Here is a 19,697-nt window from a genome sequence, read left to right on the forward strand (position 1 = left end):
CGGAGCAATTGCAGGTTAAGGGCCTTGCTCAAGGGCCCAACAGATCAGAGTCCTTTTTGGCATTTACGGGATTGGAACCGGCAACCTTCCGATCCCTAGCCTCAGAGCCACCACTCCACCCTATGCCATTAGGGATGACTAATATTTAATATTTATTAAGCTATTATGCTTATTCAATCAGTAAAAAAATTACCTCTTTTAAAAAATAAATTAAAAAGCTTGCATTTGCATACAGTTAGTTATTACTCTGCAGCCGGCTAAAGTTAGATTTTATGACATATGAAAGTACCTTTTGGAATTGAAAGAAAAGTATAACAACCATGGAGGCAAAGTTATGGGCCTACTGAAAATGAAATCATTTATTTTTGACACAGAAAGATAATTGTATGACATAACTGACAAAAGTCAGCAAGAGGGAAGATTTGTTGAGGTGCCTGGAGCTTACAATTATTAGTTCAGCTGTACCTGTTTTGACTTGAAAAAGGATTTTAGACTTTCATACCTCAGAATGCAAGACATGCTGGTAAAACACAAGTGTGGCAGGGCGGGTGGGGGGGGGGGGGGGGGGGTTATGGGGTGTCTGCTAGGATTCCTTGCTTATGAAACACACGTTTATGGTCAGAATGACAATGAATGTAAATGAGTTCCTAAATGTTTGCTGTTTATTTGTACTTCGCACATACATGGTGTATGTGGTGTATTGGAGTCCTCTTGACTTAATGCTTTAATTCACACTTGGCCCCTCTCTTTGTTGTGAGTTTACACACACAGCCAATGTTTTGCTCGGCTGCTCTGATTTGACTGGTTTGTTGCCATCTCTGAGTTTGATGTTGTAGCAGTAGAGGCTGTTATCGACCTCTTGCACCCTCAAGTACCACGCCAGACACCAGGTAAAAGTCCAAGACTTCTTTATTTTATGACAATAATGTGCCCTAAGCACCCTCCACTCCACACTGTACATACAATATTCAATAATCCAAATACTATAATCACTCCTCCTCTCCCAGACACTTCGCCACCCTACCTCCCAGCTCAGCTCAGTGTCTGGGCTTTCCCAGCGTCCTTTTATACCCCATGACCCGGAAGTGGTTCCTGTCCAATCATCCACAAGTCCTCATTACTTCCGGGTCAGAGTGAAAGCCCTTCTCTTCAACCTAGAAGCACGTCGTTTCTCCTGTTCATGTGACCAGGACGTACTTCCAGGTTATAGGGCACATAACAGTCTGTCAGCCTCCCTACAGCGACTCCCGGTGGCCCCCATGGTATCCAGCAGGGCTGTGCATACAAACTACAAGGTCCATGAGGCCCTGCTGGAATTTGGGGGACCTCCATGCTGTCGGGAGAGCTCCACCTGGCGGCCTGGGGGTGAGGGCCGGAATATTTAGCCGGCCATCCATCACAACGTGTATAAGTGAGGATGCCTGTGCAAGTGTGTGTACCATGGGATAGGCCGGCTTTTCCACCCAATGCTATCATGGCAGGTACCAGCTCTCAATGACCACGGTAGAGAAGCAAGACATATAAATAGAATGCTATGTATCCTCCATATACTATACTTGATTTGTGATGTAAAGAAATAATTCTACTTTTAATGTTAATGACTAAACAAAGAATTTTATGATAGTGCTTACTTTGAAAGCTTAAAAGTAGAACAAGGTGAAACTGCACACTGCCTCTCAGCACCTGATCCTTATTTTAATTCCAAACTGGAGCAGATTCTGTAGACTTTGGACCATCGCTTCTCATCTAATGAACCTGATAACAAAAGTGGCCATCATGTGTGTGCTGCACCAGGCAGTGTGGCATAGCAGTTAAAGCTTTGGATTTCAAACCCTGAGGTTATGGGTTCAAATCCCCCTACTGACCCTGTGTGAGCAAGTCACTTGACCAGCTTGTGCTCCAATTGGAAAACCAAAACAAATGTAACCAACTGTATCATAAATGTTGTAAGTCGCCTTGGATAAAGGTGTCGGCCAAATAAGTAAACGTAATGCTTGTACATGTGGATCATCACTGGCTCTCAGAAATCCTGAACAGGACGAAAAGTAGAATCAGAAAATAGGTCAATGGATTGGCCAGCTTATGGAGTAAATGAATCATTATTTAATAGAGTGAAATATTGATTTTTAGAACTATGTAAATAATTATTTTATCGAATTAATGAATTATGTAAATGCCTGAGTACTGGACTGTACTCTGCCCAGAACATCATTTTGGAATGTCTTCTTATGTATAATGGTATACTCAGCATAAAAATAAGTTGACTGGTGTAACTCCTACTGAAGATTCCTGACTTAGACCCAATGCTTCTAGAATCAGCAGTGGTCCCTGTTACCCTATAAACTGAATGAATTGATAGATACGGATAGAGGTGGGATGGCAGTACTAGGGTGGAGATGGACTAAAAGAACGCCTCAAGGTTTTGAGATCATTTACACATCTGAAGTAATTGTTTCCATGTGTCATCTTTTCTCCCAGTGAAACAAACAAACAAAACTGTATGTCTGCCACATTTGCAGTGTTATTTAATAGACACAACTAACATTTTTATGGGAACAAATTAAGGAAGGAATTTTAAATTGAAAGTGCCACAGAAAAACTGAAACTGATGAGTCTACCTTGCTGCAAAAGATCAGAGTCGGTAAGTGCTTAGCTAGTACAGGTTAATACTTGTATCACTGTAACATAAATGACTCTGACAGCAGCAGTGACATATATCTAATGAATAAATGCATACTTCTTATAAGTCTGATTCCATTTTTTTTTCAAATATAATCTTTTTAACTGTCAGAAGGTTTAAATTATGAATCGAAATGAGGTGTTGAATCTTATGAGATACTGCACTGTTTAGTGGTGGCTGAGCTAATTAGAAGTCAGGCATATAGCAGTGGAGTTTGCTATTCTAATACATTTTCTACCTAAACTCTTATTTTTCTCAGTATTTTTAATCAAGACTAGGGGGCTCCAGCAGTCACGTTGTTCACTGGTTGTTGGTCAGGTGATGTGGAGGTTACGTGGCAGTGTGTGTCATCCTCCTCCATATGCATGTCCCGGTTATCTTAGTTTTGGATCAGATTCATCAAAAACTAATTATTCAAAAAACTATTTAAAATGTAAATGTTTGGGCAGCTCATTCAACTCATCAACTCAGCAAAATACATTTAAGTCAATGTTTGGATTATAATGGTGCAGTGTTCTTTAAGTGTCTCAGAAGGCTAAGGAAGTGTCTGCCAACCATGCTGGACCCAAACATGTGACCTGAGTTTTGAGGCAGCATTGCTAACCACTGTGCCACTGTGACATAAAATTCACAAAATTAAATACCACAAGAGTAAAATTTCTTGCAAACACTAGCAGACAGTAAGCATGAATTCACTAAAGCTTGCCCCAAACACATGCGTAGCAGGAACACACTTCTCTCAATCCAAAAGTATTTTCTTTTTCTGACACCTTGGGTAATTCACTGCCACTGCTAACAAATAAGCAGAACACTAAAGCCCTTTGATTCTTTACTACTTCCTGTTTGCATCAACTGCACAGCACTCTGGGTAATATTATTAAAGGGAAGGCTTATGTATCACACAGGTAACTTTAAAGTACATACTAAAAGACATTACCTTTAAGGCACAAATACACCGACACATTTCCAGTTTTCCTCTGCATACGCGCTTTATGTATTTTCAGGTTTTCCACTAATTCTCTGCTCACCACTAGGATCAACATTATAGATCTGGGGGGCTATGCCATCCAACTTTGGTTGCTACAGCTCCGTGATATCATGCTAGACTCACAAAGCATCATGAATTTTTAAGATCAAAACTATTTGGGACTTTGCTACGTTGATTTCAGACTGCACTGTTTAGGTTATGTTTTGATTGTAGTGTTTGATTTAAGCCATATGTATTTGCTTTCTTGTCAGTGACCTTTTACGAGATATTGTCTGTGCTCCTGTCTCTCCCCTTTTGGTTATCCTGGCTATTATTTTGCTCTGAACAAAATCAATATGATCACCAGCTAACTACAGTATATATAAAATGTAATTCCTTTTTACCTCAGGCAAAGACAGGTAATATATGCCTGCTATATAAATTATATAAATATCTATACAGTATACACACACTAGCCGCATTACATGACAGAAACAGGTAATAGTATAAATTTAAAAATATTTGATATCTCTTGCCTACAGCATGTGCCTTCAGCTCCTTTCCTCAATATACTTGTGTGTCTGAACTTCTCTTAACTGGCACTCTCTCTGTCGAGTGCTGTCCCATAAAACCAGCTTCTCAGACTCTGTCAAATTGAGGCGCCTTGCTGACCTCCTCTCCATTTTTATACTTTCCATCTTTGAAGGTGTTTCTTGTCTCGTGCGTCTCACACTTGTGCTTTCTCTTTCAAACGCGTCACCAAAACCAAACTGACCAATTACATCAAAGCCAAATTGCCCAATCAGATTGTTTGTAGGAACCGGACATACACACACACGTGCGTATAGGGGACCGTTTAAGGGTTCTGGTGATGGTATTTCTCCGCTGTTCTAGGGGTTGGCACTTTGAGATAATGCCTTCTTTTTTTCTAACACTCTACAGACCAGAGGATTGATGGCTTTTCCTCTGCTGACATCACTTCTTGTGTCCATCCACCTGGACATGCCTCTTTCTGCTAGGTTCCCTTACAGCCAGAAGAACCACCATCTTTGGTACTCCTATCCAGACTCCCATTTGAAAAGACACATCTCAATGCTCTTACCCACGTTTTTTTATTTCTCTTTTTGAGATATCAGTTATACAGGGTTTGGCCATGGGTGCCCAAAAACTGTTCCTTCTTGTTTATTACTATATACTCTGCGCAAAAAATTAAAGGAACACTTAATCATCACAGTGCTCCTCCTGTTCCTCCTTGCAAAAAGAAGCAGATACCAGTCCTGGTGCTAGTTTGATGCCACTCTACAGCCCTGTCCAGCTTTCCAAATGTAACTGTCCATGTCCTGGTATCTACTCCATGCTCATAAGACTGTGCTGGGAGACGCAGCAGACCTTCTTGCGATGGCATGTATGGATGTGCCATCCTGGATAAACGAGACTACCTCTGCCACCTGAATCGGCTGCAGGTACCGCCTCATGCTACCAATAGTGACAAACTAGAGTTGAATAAGTCAGGAAGGATAAGGAGAGAGCAGTTATCTTTTGCACCTGCAAAACCATTCCCTTTTTATGGGGTTGTCTTGCTGTTGCCTCTCCAGTGCACCAGTTGTCACTTTCATTTGCACCAAAGCAGGTGAAGCTGATTCACAGTCGCTTAGGCTTCCTAACTGGACAGGTTGATATCCCTGAAGCTTAATTGACTTGTTAGACTGTGATGATTAAGTGGTCCCCCTAATTTTTTTGAGTAGTATATTTATAGTAGATACATTATTATAGATAAAGATATACTGTAGTATATTATATTGTACCAGATATATAGTAGATACAGTGTATATATAGTGTATATGCATATGCTTATATATGATTTATATGTAGTAAAATCTCTAGTATTAAATCAACCCTAATAGTATTAAATTAATTCTTATTTTTTATTGCATATATATGTTTACATTACTAGCTGTGTAAGCCAGTGCTGTAGAAAGCCCAGGCTCCTAGAAACTATTGAAATCATCACAAAAAAACCTGAAATGCAGAGTAGGCGGTTTTGTTTTCCGGACATGCTCGCCCCCCTTCTTTATCAGTGGCTAAGTGAGTTTCTCTTTCCTTGAAGGTTTTGTTTTGTCGATGTGCTTGCCTCGCTTGTGTATTAGTGGCTAAGCAAGTTTATCTTTCGTCGGCGGTTTCACTTTGGCGACGGAGTTGCTTTCTTTCAGCTTCATGCTGTAGCCTTGTACTTCTGGGCCACCTCACACTTCCGGGCCGAATAGACAGACATACACACTTTCACACGTAGACGTTTATCTATATTACTAAACGACAGTTGTATATATGCACGGATGCAGGACAACGGACACAGGACACATCGAAGCGCACTCGCACTGAGACTCAGCGCCCCAGAGTCAAACCCAGCGGCTTCCCAGACTCAGTAGGTATCGCCCAAACAACACATCACAACCTGTAAACTAAACTTCAGGTCACAATACAACTGTCGCCCGAACGCGCACACCACTGCATATAAAACCTTCGTTTAGTAATGTTTACGAAGGTTGCATATATGCACGGATGCCAGACGCAACCCTTGCCAAAAGCGAACTTGCACAGTGCCCAACAGTCAAACCCAGTGGCTTCCCAAAGTCAGTAAGTGGCGCCCAAACAACACAACACAACCTGTAAACTAAACTTGACGTAAAGCGTGTACGCCAACAAGTTGCCATGGTGACATATTTAAACATTGACATAGAATAACTAGACGCCTCATGACTAGCAGAATTGTACGTCAACATCGCTGCCATATTGTGAGTGGCACTGCTGTGGAGTGAAGTAATGAATAATGTGCTGCTTGGGATTGTACAAACCTCTGTACGCTCCAAACCAGATCCTGAGGGATTACATTTCATAGGTAAGGCTGAACAATTATTATTATATTTGGCCGTTAGAAAAATCCCGTTTTATAATCTTTACTTTAGCTAAGCCAGGCTAAGCTAGCAAAGCTATGCATTTATGTGCTCAAGTGAGCCTCCAAACAACGTTTTGGCTAAACGTATTTAGTCACTATGTAGATTGTTGTTAGCTGTTAACATGTCTCAAACTTGATGATGTTTTTTCTCAAGGAGCACATGAGGAAACACAGTCTGAAATTGACAACCATCATTTTATGCTCATGTCTTTAGTTGTGTCTGTCTTCCACAAACTAAGGCTACACCATATTGCCAGACTGAATACTCTCAAAGTACAAGACCTGAGTGAGCGAGAGGAGTGTAAGTCTGTAGGAGATCAGTGAGGTTGTGGAGAGCTTTAAATGTTAAGAGCGGTATTTAATATTGTATTCTGTAGTTAACTGGGAGCCAGTGAAGTTGAGAGAGAATAGGTGTAATATGTTCACTGGATTTACAACAGCAGGATATTATCCTGGCAGCAGAATTTTGAAGAAGTTCTAAGCGATTGATAAGTTTTTGTGGGATGCCAGATAGAATACCATTACAGTAATCTATACGTGACGTGACTGGGGCATTAAACAATACTTCAGTACTGTGTTGCATAAGAACAGGACAAAGTCTGGAAATGTTTTGAAGATAGAAGAAGGCAGTCCCCGAAATGTTACTTACAGTATATGGGAGGAATGGTTAATAATAATTATAATTATTATTATTTTTATAATTGCCATTATTAGTGTATAAATGGATATAAATAATTGCATTTAAACGATTCACCAAAATCTGTTGTATGTAAACGATACTCTTTTAAACGTTATTGTTTTTTCATCAGAAAACCCGGTGTACATGTCTACCTGTATTAGTTTAAATAGCACTTTTGCCACTCTCAATAAGGCTGACGTATCGTGTCTACTGGGAAACACAGTGAATGCGGCGTCTATCTATATATGTGTATGTATTTAAACTTGAGGTAGTGGTGACTACTGACAGTGCCAGCAGTCAGCTACTCCACAGTGTCTGCGGTCAGGGGTTCAATTATGATTCCTAACAGCAAATGACTTCTAGCTAACAACACACCCATAGAAAAACAAAAACGAGACTGCATGGATAAAAACAATGAACGAAGGTGCCTACAACGCGCTTCTGAAACACCAGAACCAAACGAGTCATGGCTCCAAAAAGAAACAGCTTTACTACAAATATATTTATTTCATTAAATTAAAACCTTCCCAGGACGCTCCCACCCTCCATGATCTTACATCTCTTCAAAGATTGGAGGGAACAGAAAGTAATTGCCATTCTTGCTTTGCGATTCTTTAGAGAATCGGGGGTTTACTGGTATATAAGATAGTAAAGTCTGAAATCATAGGAGCGACAAAGGACATCTATGTGTTCTTCGCTTACAGTATGTATAAAGTACTGTGTATGGCTAATTGTTATGACCAAAAGTAAAGTGTGGTGGAAACATGAATAAACTGAGTGTCCTTCTGCTCCCTTTGGAGAACATTGAGCCTTTTACATTGCCAGTTTAAGGAGACATCAGTACAGATTATGTCTTTCTCTGGTTTTCCAAGAATGAAAAATGTGTAGGAACACATGGAGAAGAAGCTCTACAAAATGCCTCAAATAATTAGTTCCCAGACCCACTTATTGTGATCTGAGCTCCAGCAACACAGGGTGCAAGGCACTAAAGAGCCCTGAAGGGAGTGGAGGTCAATCACAGGGCACACTTGCATACGCTCTCAAATTGGGCCAATTAACCTAAACTGCAAGTGTTAGGAATGTGGAAGTAAAATCAGAGGACCTGGAGAAAAACACCACAGAAACAACAAGCAAAGTCTGAATTCAAACCCAGGATTTTAAAAATATGAGAGAGATGCACCAGCCACTGCACCGCCATGGTGCCTATGCTTTTATCAAATGCATGAAGTGGTAAAGAGAAAACTCAAATAATGACTATTGAGTCCGAATACAAGTTTTGGCTTACTAAAGGCTCTTGGCAAATTACTTAAATCTGCTCTTGTGTTGAAAAGAGATGGGAATGTAAGGGCCTTCACTACAAAAGATGCTAAAAGAGAGTGACTGATACATGAAAATTCACACATTAACATTATTTACATATTTAAAAATTACGTACGTGTCTTGCTTTTAGTGCATACACTTTATAAGATTAGGAGACAATTCTGCATTCTATTATCTGCACATTTATCCTTGAAGTTTCTAAAGCTGATTTTTACATGTACATGTCCCAACTCTTTTAAGTACAAGGCGGAAGCTGATCTGAATGTGTGTCCATTCCAAGGTACACTGACACACTGGGAGACAGTAACCTAATATACATATATTTGGGCTGTGAAATGACTCTGGAGCACAACAAATTCAGACAAAGGGGGAACGTGTACACTCCATATACAAGTCAAACCGGGTTCCTGCACAAATCACCGTGCCACAGTGACACTCCTTCATCCATCCATCCATCCATTTTCCAACCCGCTGAATCCGAACACAGGGTCACGGGGGTCTGCTGGAGCCAATCCCAGCCAACACAGGGCACAAGGCAGGAACCAATCCCAGGCAGGGTGCCAACCCACCGCAGGACACACACAAACACACCCACACACCAAGCACACACTAGGGCCAATTTAGAATTGCCAATCCACCTAACCTGCATGTCTTTGGACTGTGGGAGGAAACCGGAGCGCCCGGAGGAAACCCACGCAGACACGGGGAGAACATGCAAACTCCACGCAGGGAGGACCCGGGAAGCGAACCCGGGTCCCCAGGTCTCCCAACTGCGAGGCAGCAGTGCTACCCACTGCGCCACCATGCCGCCCCACTCCTTCATTATATTTTACTTTTTTTATTTATCTAATCTGCAAAAATTTTATTTTGACCATGCCCTGTGCTGTCACTATGCACCCAGCATGATGTGGGAAATGTGACTTGCTCCAAATGAAAATGGAGGTAATGCTTTGCAATGCCAGGCGGGGCAAAGAGCACAAAATGTTTGATGTGGCTTCTAGGGTATGTAGGTCACCAATAGTTGTGGAACAAATATAATTTGAAGCAATTACTTTAAAACCAGATCTTTGGGACCTGTTACAAATTTGCAACATCTGGTTGTTTCCAGATGCAGTGCTATAAAACGCAAAAGCCAACAAATGGACATTAATAGACATTCATAACGGGCCTGTTGGTAGCAGATTATTTTTAGATAATTTATGGGACTGGAGACTATTTAAGATGTTGGAATAAACTGTTGCATGAACCGATAGTCATCACCTCTCTGTTTTGATTACTGTAGGACATGTTTCTTTTGGCATTGAAGTGCCCCTCTTTACCATGCAAGATTTTAATCAAAGGAGGAAGTGACATTCTGTCATTTTCAAATAATAAATATTCTAGCACTCCTCAGATGACAGAAGCAGCACTCGGTGAATCCCGCCAGAGGGGCTCACAAGAAAAGCCTCTGTGCCCAGCCTGAACAGCGACAGGCCTGCTCCTGAAATCGATGGTAGGATAAGAACGTCTTAGATTCTGCATCAGATTGCCAGAGTTGGGCAAAGTAATGCTTACAAACAGTTCGTCCTTTCTCAAATAGACATAAATGCTAATTGAATGAAACACACAGACGTGTGATTGTTTTCAGAGGGAAATGTTACAGAAGCAAAGAAAAATTCAGGTCTTGTGAAGAAGAAGATTTTTTTTTTCTAAAGATGCAGAAAATTCCCCACCTTGGTCAAGCAAGTACTGCTATCAGATTGTGCAAAAGCCTCAGGAGACTGAAGTTGGGTGGTCGCTTATCACCTTCAAGTTGACGAAAGAGGGAAACAAAAGACAACTACATTTTTTGTAAATGGAAACAGATGACAGAAGGTGGTGTTTTGCAAATCTTTAAATTATTTCTTGGATTATATAAACTATTTGTGTGTGTGGGGAGGTGAGACTATGTGAGTGCGTCAGTTATACTGTATTGTAAGGCAGTCTATTGATGAATTGTTTGAACACGACTATTATATGACTAATAGATCATCAAGTGTGCCACCTCACAGGTAACGTGTCCTGGGCTCAAATCCCCCTCTCTGTGTAGAGTCTGGATGTTCTCCTGGTATCTACATTGATTTTACTGCAGGTTCTCCCCAAAGCTGTGTACTTAAAGGTTAAGCGGTGGTCCTATGTGGATGTTCACAGAAGCAAGCCCTGTGATGAACCTGACCCACGTTCAAAGTCGTGTTCTACCCTGAGCTACGTACAAATCCGAATTCAATCAACATTTCTTGAAAATATAAGTATGCATCTTCCTGAATGTCTAGATTGTCATTTATGCCTAAGATGTGATAGAGGTTAGGTCTACCAAAACAGCTTACGTACCTTTTAATGAATATCGGGTTTATTGTTTAGGCCCCATACATTTATTAGTTTTCAATTATAAATCTCTATGCTGATAGAAGCTTGAAAAATTAGTCTCATTTATGAATTTTAGGTGGAATTCCCCATTTTCTAACTGTCTATCCCTTTCACTGTAGTCTGAAAAGCCAGTCTTAAAGCTAAATTCAGGGAAGGAAGGGCGAATCTCTTTCTACTTTCCGCCTTGTTTGATGTTTCAAATCTTGTGCTCAGTTTAAACATCTGTTTCCAAACAGCCAGCAGCCACTAATTAGTGCTTTTAACAAGACTCGACATCGTGAGAACGAGAGGGTGGGCATGAAAAAACATGTATACCCCTCTCAAAGCACCACATTCTCGTGTACAAGAGGGGATTTTTTGGGGGGAAAAAAGATACAATTTCAGATCTCACCTGTGTGGTTCATTTCAGTATTTATGAAAAGTCTACAGATCTATATACTTGTTGTTTTTGGAATATATATCTTTCTTTTTTAAGTGGGATGAACAAACTAAAGTAAAGTAAGCAATCTGAAACATTTTTATTTCAATTGACGACTTTTAGTTTGAACATAGAGAAAAGCCAAGCAAAATGACACCTTTTATTGGCTAACTAGAAAGATTACAATATGCAAGCTTTCGAGGCAACTCAGGCCCCTTCTTCAGGCAAGATGTAATTCACTGACATAGCACATATACATTTTTTACATGAAAGATCTAAAACTATACTTCAGGATAAAATGTAACTTCTGTCTCCTCCTTTGCTGCCCTTAATAGGAAACGCCAATTACTGGTGGTTTTCAACATGAGGTGATAAAAGCAGGTTCTTAACAGGGAGGCATATTACATAAGTGACGTAAGCCATTCTAAAAAAAAAAATCAAGGGTGGAAGTGGAGGAAGCATTTCCTTCAGGTTTTATTAGGTGCCCTTTACTCGATGGGAAGACAACTCACTCTGTTCTTGTGCAAGTATATTTGGCTGTTTAATGCTCTATTTCTGCTTATTTGACGTCTCTTTCTTAAATTACTCTTGAGGTTTAACATTCCTTTAAATCAACAACCAGCCATAGTGTTTAATATAAGCTCATCTTTGCAACAATTGCAACAAAAAAAAGAATTTTGCAAACGCAAAGGAGTCTGGTATTGCCGATATTCACTCTGCCTGCTGGAATTATAATACTGTGCAAAGCTTTTATGTTTTTTTTTATCATATCTAGTTGATTAGCATATTTACATTGGTATTATTGTCATTTAGCTTCCCTAAATTAACTAAATAAGTCAGTATTTTTATTTTGTCTAAACAATCACCAACTGATTTCTTTTCACGGAAACCAGAAATAAACGCTGATGAAAAGATACAACCCTTAAGTACACAAGAGGAAGCCGTGAACAATGAGCAATTTACCCACTGGCATCATCTTCACATTTACACTGAAGAGTAGTGGCTAACCAAACTTATGATTATCACTGCTGTGGCTCATTTTTGAAAATGATGTGCAGCGTTCTGTTTTGCTGTAGGTGACTATTTTTAGCTAGCCTTGTGATGTGTTCATCTTTCAATCTTGAGAGTTTACATAAAGCCCCGGAATGTCAATGTACCGTAGTAAACATCCTTTTACAAGGTGTTACTATTATACATGGAAAATGCTTAACAGCCTCGTGAAACCTCAACATCCATCCATAATGGCAGGTGCCAGTGACTCCAGTGTCACCAGTGTGTGTCAAACAAAAGCAGCCTTTTTAATTTAAATGAATTTTCTGAAGAAATATAATCCATTACAATGATATTAGCAATGCCAGCCACACTTTCAAAGCAGCATAATACTTTAGTTTTTTTTGTTTTGTTTTGTTAATGTCACATAAATTTCCATCAGGTTTAATGCCTCGAACCATTATGAAGAAACTGAAAAATCAACAGCCGTCTTCACTCTTCTTATATTCTAGTACAGGAAATGATGTATACAAGTGGGCTTGGCTAATGGGACCAAAACAAATATAAACTTGACATCTGAAAACAACACAAACTCTTCCTGTGAGTCACAAAATAGACGTATTCATCCTTATTGAATATGAACAAATGGAATGAAGACAAGACTAAACGTGATTAAAAGTCAGGTAGTGCACAATTCTGCCAGTGGCTGAAAAAAAAAATCAACTAAACAGCTTACTATACACCATTGTATGAGAAGCAAGTTCGGAATATTGTGTACAGCCCCGAGGATAAATATAGAGCTGGAATGAACCGAATTTCATTTTTATGTGATAGTTCACTGTGCTCTTACTCATTTTATTTTGAAGCCGTGTTAAGGCTGGGTGAGAAAGAAACTCAATCAGCTTTATATGACATTTGGAAAAGTATGCAAGTGCACACATTTGAAATCAGAGAAACAGAGATATAGATAAAGACATAGGAATGTCGATAGATAGATAGATAGATAGATAGATAGATAGATAGATAGATAGATAGATAGATAGATAGATAGATAGATAGATAGATAGATAGATAGATAGATAGATAGATAGATATGAAAAGCACTATATAATAAGTAGATATGAAAGGCAATATATGATAGATAGATAGATAGATAGATAGATAGATAGATAGATAGATAGATAGATAGATAGATAGATAGATAGATAGATAGATAGATAGATAGATAGATAGATAGATAGATAGATAGATAGATATGAAAAGCACTATATAATAAGTAGATATGAAAGGAACTATATGATAGATAAATATGAAAGGCACTATAGATAGATAGATAGATAGATAGATAGATAGATAGATAGATAGATAGATAGATAGATAGATAGATAGATAGATAGATAGATAGATAGATAGATAGATAGATATTGCAGTACAATCAGGCCGAAGTACTTAAATACTTAAAGGAATGTGTGTACATAGAGAGTGAATTTCTTACCTGCCGCCCAACTCTGTTGTTATGCAGTCTCATTCTTGCATGGATGTCCTTGTAAGTTTCTCTTGAATCCAGAAAGTCCCTTGAAAACTTTTCTCCGTATTCCACATCAGGGCTACATCCTCCCCATTCCCATGAGTCCTGAGGACCGAGAGTATCAGCAGGAATTTGCTCCATGACACCATGCACCATGCCTTTCCCTTTATTTATTGCTTCTAGTTGAAGTCGGTTTAGTTTGATGCGAAAAGCCTCTTCATCGCCTCTTCTTTTCTCATCACAGCCACAAGCTTTCAGTTTCCCCATAGAGCATGCGTTGGACACAGCGTGGACCACTCCGGCAGCTGCTATCGCATATGCAAAGGCACTCTCCCTAAAACCTAAAATGTGGAAATTAAATTTGGTTTAAAATAATATTATTTTGGATTCAAAAGGAAAGAAATGTAGTAAAAAGTACCCCCTAATTGCATCTAATTTATTTAAAAAAAATATGCCAAAGGTTTCAGTGACAATAGCTACATTTTTTTCTATAATTCCAAGATATCATTTTTATCTCTTTCATCACACTAAATGGAATGGTGTGACAGAAACTTTAGAGATCACATATTTAAATAATAACATGGAGCAGTTCTTCTGATTTTGGGGTTATCTTCAAATTCACAACCAATAGTAAGCATAAGGAAGCATACAAGTACATCCAACTGCAGAGAACAAAGTGCTGGAGAAAAATGGGCTTAAAATGTACACTACATGTATGTGATTAAGGAAGAGCGGACCAATTGAATTCCTTTCTGTTGCAAATGGTGTAATAGCATGTCATCGAAATGAAGTAATTTTGAATATATACTATTACACCATTTGCAACAGAAAAGAATTCAATTGGTTCGCTCTTCCTTAATCACATACGTACATGTAGTGTACTTTTTCTGGTGCTGAGGGGACTGTGGATCTCTTACTGACTTTATACACAGTATGTGAAAGTGATTTCATTAGTGGAACCTGAAGACTTCCTTTTGCAGATGTCTATGATATCCATATTGCATGTGAAAACTGTTTTATGTTACAATCTACTGAAAGAATGGTAGTGGGAAATATGTGAAAAATATTGCTTCTGAGGACCAATTTTATTACACAGCAAGATGCAATCACAAAAATATGTGCTAACAATAATGGCTAGTTAACGTGTCGTGGACACAGTAGGGCCAGCTTAATTTTTGAAGTTGTCATTCTCTTTCTTTGTGTCAATATATTTACTCACTATTCTTATATTTGGTGTTTTTGCATGTATGAATGTATGTATGTATGTATCGTGAAGTAAGACTCAAATCCTCCAAATGATTTATAACTCTGTTGATCTAAGATCTTTAACCCTACGATCTCTGTAATGTTTGTCCTAGGACAGTACTGCCATGTGCAGTACACATGGTGTATAATATTTTATTGTAACAATTCCAGCTGCCTTCTCTGTAACTAAAAATTACATGTTATACTTCTAGGTTGTAGAATCAACAATGTCACTGCATCTCTCTGATGTTGTTTCTTAAACAAGACCAAAGCATCTGAATTGCCCATGAAGCCAGTATTTACCTGAAAATTTAAATTACAGCTGCCTATCTGAAAAATCGAGCACTATTTGTCAAATTACTCATCGCCTTTTGAACTGTAGCTGTGGTTTACAGTGCACTGCATGTATTAAATTGCCCACTAAACATTTTCTTATGGGGCACATTTTTTTTTAAGTTTCAGCTATGCTTTTTCAAGCATAGTTGTTGTCTTGATGATAATTAGCCCCTTTTACATTAAAACACAAGGTTTTTAAGAAAAATGTTAATTGCAGACTTGATTGATTGCATAGTCTGAAGAGAACAATACTTTCTAGCAATTTAGTTTTCTGTTTTCATAGTTCTGGTATTATCACATTTCACAAGTTAATGTCAGCTTTAAACAAATCTAAATAACTTTCACTATTTAAAACCCTTTCTCTGTTTTATGCAGAATAAGATAGATAGATAGATAGATAGATAGATAGATAGATAGATAGATAGATAGATAGATAGATAGATAGATAGATAGATAGATAGATAGATAGATAGATAGATAGATAGATAGATAGATAGATAGATAGATAGATAGATAGATAGAATACATTATGTTAAGGAAATATCTCTTAGCATCTGATGAATGTATGATTCACCAAATAGTTATTTTAAGTACAGAATAATTTCAACTGAATAATTTGTGCAAATGGATTTCAAATCAATAAATTGTGGAGAAGAAAATGACTTAATGTAATGGTGATAATATATTTTCCATTAGAACTTACCTGAATTTCTGTAGCAAGATACACATTTCAAAGGGTTATAGCAGTACAACTCAATGTGTGTTAATGTATTCATTTATTTTGAAAACTCTATTTGCAAGTACCCATTGACACATTTATAAAAATGTCTATCTATCTATCTATCTATCTATCTATCTATCTATCTATCTATCTATCTATCTATCTATCTATCTATCTATCTATCTATTATATAGTGCCTTTCACATCTATCTATCTATCTATCTATCTATCTATCTATCTATCTATCTATCTATCTATCTATCTATCTATCTATCTATCTATCTATCTATTATATAGTGCCTTTCACATCTATCTATCTATCTATCTATCTATCTATCTATCTATCTATCTATCTATCTATCTATCTATCTATTATATAGTGCCTTTCACATCTATCTATCTATTATATAGTGCCTTTCGCATCTATCTATCAATAAATCTATCTGTCTGTCTGTCTGAATGTGCCGACCGCGTTGTTACAATCGACTCGCTCCTCTACTTTAAATTTAGCGCTCTGATGGACGCTGATGGCACTTAGAAGTCTCCGAGAGACTCTGACATGAAAATGCTGTTTTAGATTTAATGTGAGACTGAGTAAGAGAGACTAGTAACATATCACACTAAGAAATTATTTAGAGTGAGACACGCACGGCTGAGCTGATGGCTTAAGAAGTGGGAAAATGAATGAAAGTTTAAAGAAATATGTCACTTGGTGTGTGCAAAGCGATTTTTTTTTTATCTTTGGAAGAGAGATGTTTGAAGTGCTGAAAGCAAATAAAAAGCATTAGTCAACTGAATGCAAAGTGCCTTGTGTAACTTTGCCCATCTTGGTCCGTGTCAGGCGTATGAGTGACCATGAAATTGGAGTTACTGGGTTACATGGTAATCTTTCCCTCACCGATTGTTTTGTCTCTAGACAGTCCAAGATTCCGATTTGAGTAAACTATAGCACTGAGTTTAAAATCGGATGTCCGCCTTGCCCCCCAGCCAGCACTCTAAGGACAGGTGACTTCATCGAAGACGGAGCGCTGAACATGCTCACCTCTGCTGAACACCACACTTTCATAGGGGATCTTGTTCCTCGTCTCTAGACTCGAGCAGTTCCACCTGTGGCCCCGGAACTGATGCTGGCACTCATGAATGGCAATTTGAATCCCCTGAATGGCCGAAGCCGTCACATCTGGATTTCGCATGCAGACCTCCAGCTGTCGCCGTGTCAAACCGGGGAGAGTCAGACAGACGGTATTGGCGTTCAGTACAGGGTCCGTTGGGATTTTCAGCCCTAGGATTTCATTGGAATCTATGCTGAAATATAAACAATGGTACATTTTATATTAAACATGTATATTAAAACATATCCCAATTTTACCTGACCAAAACAACAGAACTGCAGTTCTTTAAGATATTTATTATAAATTGACTAATTTCAAATAAGACAAGAACAGACATTACACATTGCGCCTGTCTATTGTGTATAACTGCAATCGAGTTAGTCAAATCTTCAGTGGACAGCAACGCCAAAATGGTATCGTTGACAATATTCTACGCCTATGTAATATAATACAAGGGTCTTTCTAGTTTTGCATTTATTCTTTTTGCGCCATACCTCCAGGTGGGACAGGGACACCGACTCAAACCAGGCACTGGCGTGACTTCCGTTCTGATAAGTGCAGATATCTTAGCCAATAAAACATCGGTTAACAAGATGTACAGTGCGCACAATGTGAAAGAAATCAAGAACGCGCGGCGAATTCGTCTCCTACGAGTGTCTTAAAAATTTACTTTTGATGTCGGATTTGACAATTCTGTGTTTTTTTCAAGTACATAACAAGTGCATTGTTTTTTGTGTGTGTGTTTTTTTTTTCAATACAGAGAGTTCATTCTCATTCAGCTGGGATGCGATCACCCGTATTGTGACTCTTTAAAAGTCAACTTAAGCAATGGATGTCAAAAATCAGCGCCTCCCACTACTACTTGTAATTGGGTATTCCTCCCATTGGTCGTATTGAAAGTGGTTCGGTGGGCTTATCAATCGGGCGCATCACTTTCTGTTCGATATGGCAGATCCTTCACTGCTCTTCTGTCCCGTTTCAGTCTAAAGGATGAGCCACCTAATGCAATCGGTGCGTTTTATTTACGGTTACCTGATTATCAGGTTACAAAACGGTATAACTAATTGATCATTTATATCCGTTGAAGACCTTAAATTTATCGAGCTGCACTGGAATTCGCAAGTATTGTAATTAATAGGACTCCTGTACTGTACTGTGCAAAGCAGTTGTAAAGCGGTTCATAATCTTGATTTTACTATAGAATTGAAATCTTTAAACAACTCTTATTAATAAGCGGCCAATAAAAATAACTAAAACTGAATGCAGATTGTCAATTTAAGCTGCAGTACAGATCATCCCATTCAGAAATGTATTAACATGCTGCTAGTTTGATAGGAGTGTCTGAATTTACTACTAAATTAATGTACTGATAACAACGATGACGTTAAAGACACATAGTGGTTACATACAGTCCCTCAGCTCTGTGAAATGTGCACTCTAACGTGCAGTCCTCTACGCAAATAAAACAAACGCCTTACCTTTGAATTAGAAGAACAATAACAACCAATAAGCGACAGAGGCGTATATTCCAAAGTTCCATTTTTAGATATACTAGTTTTGCCCTCTTTTTTTGGTTGTTAAGAAAGTCTCCTGGACTGACAATTTTGTAGAATTCACTAAAAATCAGATTTTACCAAGAAGACGTGAATGCTTTGATTTTCAATATAACCTCCGTTTATATATAGCGCACAGGACACCAACCGACGTGTTGCAATTAAAAGTCAATCCACGGGTGCAGATCCACAGTAACTTGCAATTTTTCCAGTACTGATGTTTAAAAGCAAACCAAACAATGCATTTCAGTGCTTCCCTTTTAAAAATACGAAAAGATATTCTGCACATCAGTGTCATTGAAACTTTAAACTGAAAGTAGGTCCTCTCATTAAAGTCTCTCTGCCTCTCTCTTTCGGTCCCCTCTGTGATACGAGACGCTCAGTTTTATTTACATTCAGCTGTATTCGGACTAGGTTTAACGTTGTTCAGCCCTGTCTCACTCACTCTTTAACTGATTCCCTATCTCACTGATTTTTTTCCTTACAGTGATTGTGCGAAAACTACACGGTTTAAGCAGATTCCCAGCCCACACGTGACGTCACGCGGGCCGAGGAAACTCCGGCTACAAAATAAAAAAGTAAAAAGTACGAGCAGCTAGATAAGCGATTCGCACAAGATGCTTAAGATCTGGGTTGGATGGACTCAGGCGGCCACACAGTTTCCGAAAGTGGGCTGTGCCGTCTTTCTCTAAGACCTGTCAGGTCAACAGTTTTAAAGATTAGAGACATTAGAAAGAGATGCATACTCTTTAACGACTGTAAAACAAGTCTTTAAAAAAACACTGAAATACATTTATTCCGATCTCTTGA

At 38.7% G+C, this 19,697-nt stretch overlaps 1 protein-coding gene across 1 annotated transcript in view; it reads right to left on the minus strand.

Moving 5' to 3' along the window:
- wnt10a (wingless-type MMTV integration site family, member 10a) overlaps positions 1-19,400 on the minus strand; it is a 42,568-nt gene extending 23,168 nt beyond the window's left edge. Inside the window, exons 1-3 of the mRNA XM_028806476.2 lie at positions 18,813-19,400; positions 17,265-17,527; positions 13,888-14,261 (exon numbers count right to left, since the gene is read on the minus strand). Of these exons, the coding sequence (XP_028662309.1) occupies positions 13,888-14,261; positions 17,265-17,527; positions 18,813-18,874 (699 nt within the window). The 5' untranslated portion in view covers positions 18,875-19,400. The remainder of the gene's footprint in view (positions 1-13,887; positions 14,262-17,264; positions 17,528-18,812) is intronic.
- Between the last annotated feature and the right edge of the window lie 297 nt (positions 19,401-19,697).

Source organism: Erpetoichthys calabaricus, chromosome 8, assembly GCF_900747795.2.
Source record: "Erpetoichthys calabaricus chromosome 8, fErpCal1.3, whole genome shotgun sequence".
Taxonomy (NCBI): domain Eukaryota; kingdom Metazoa; phylum Chordata; class Cladistia; order Polypteriformes; family Polypteridae; genus Erpetoichthys; species Erpetoichthys calabaricus.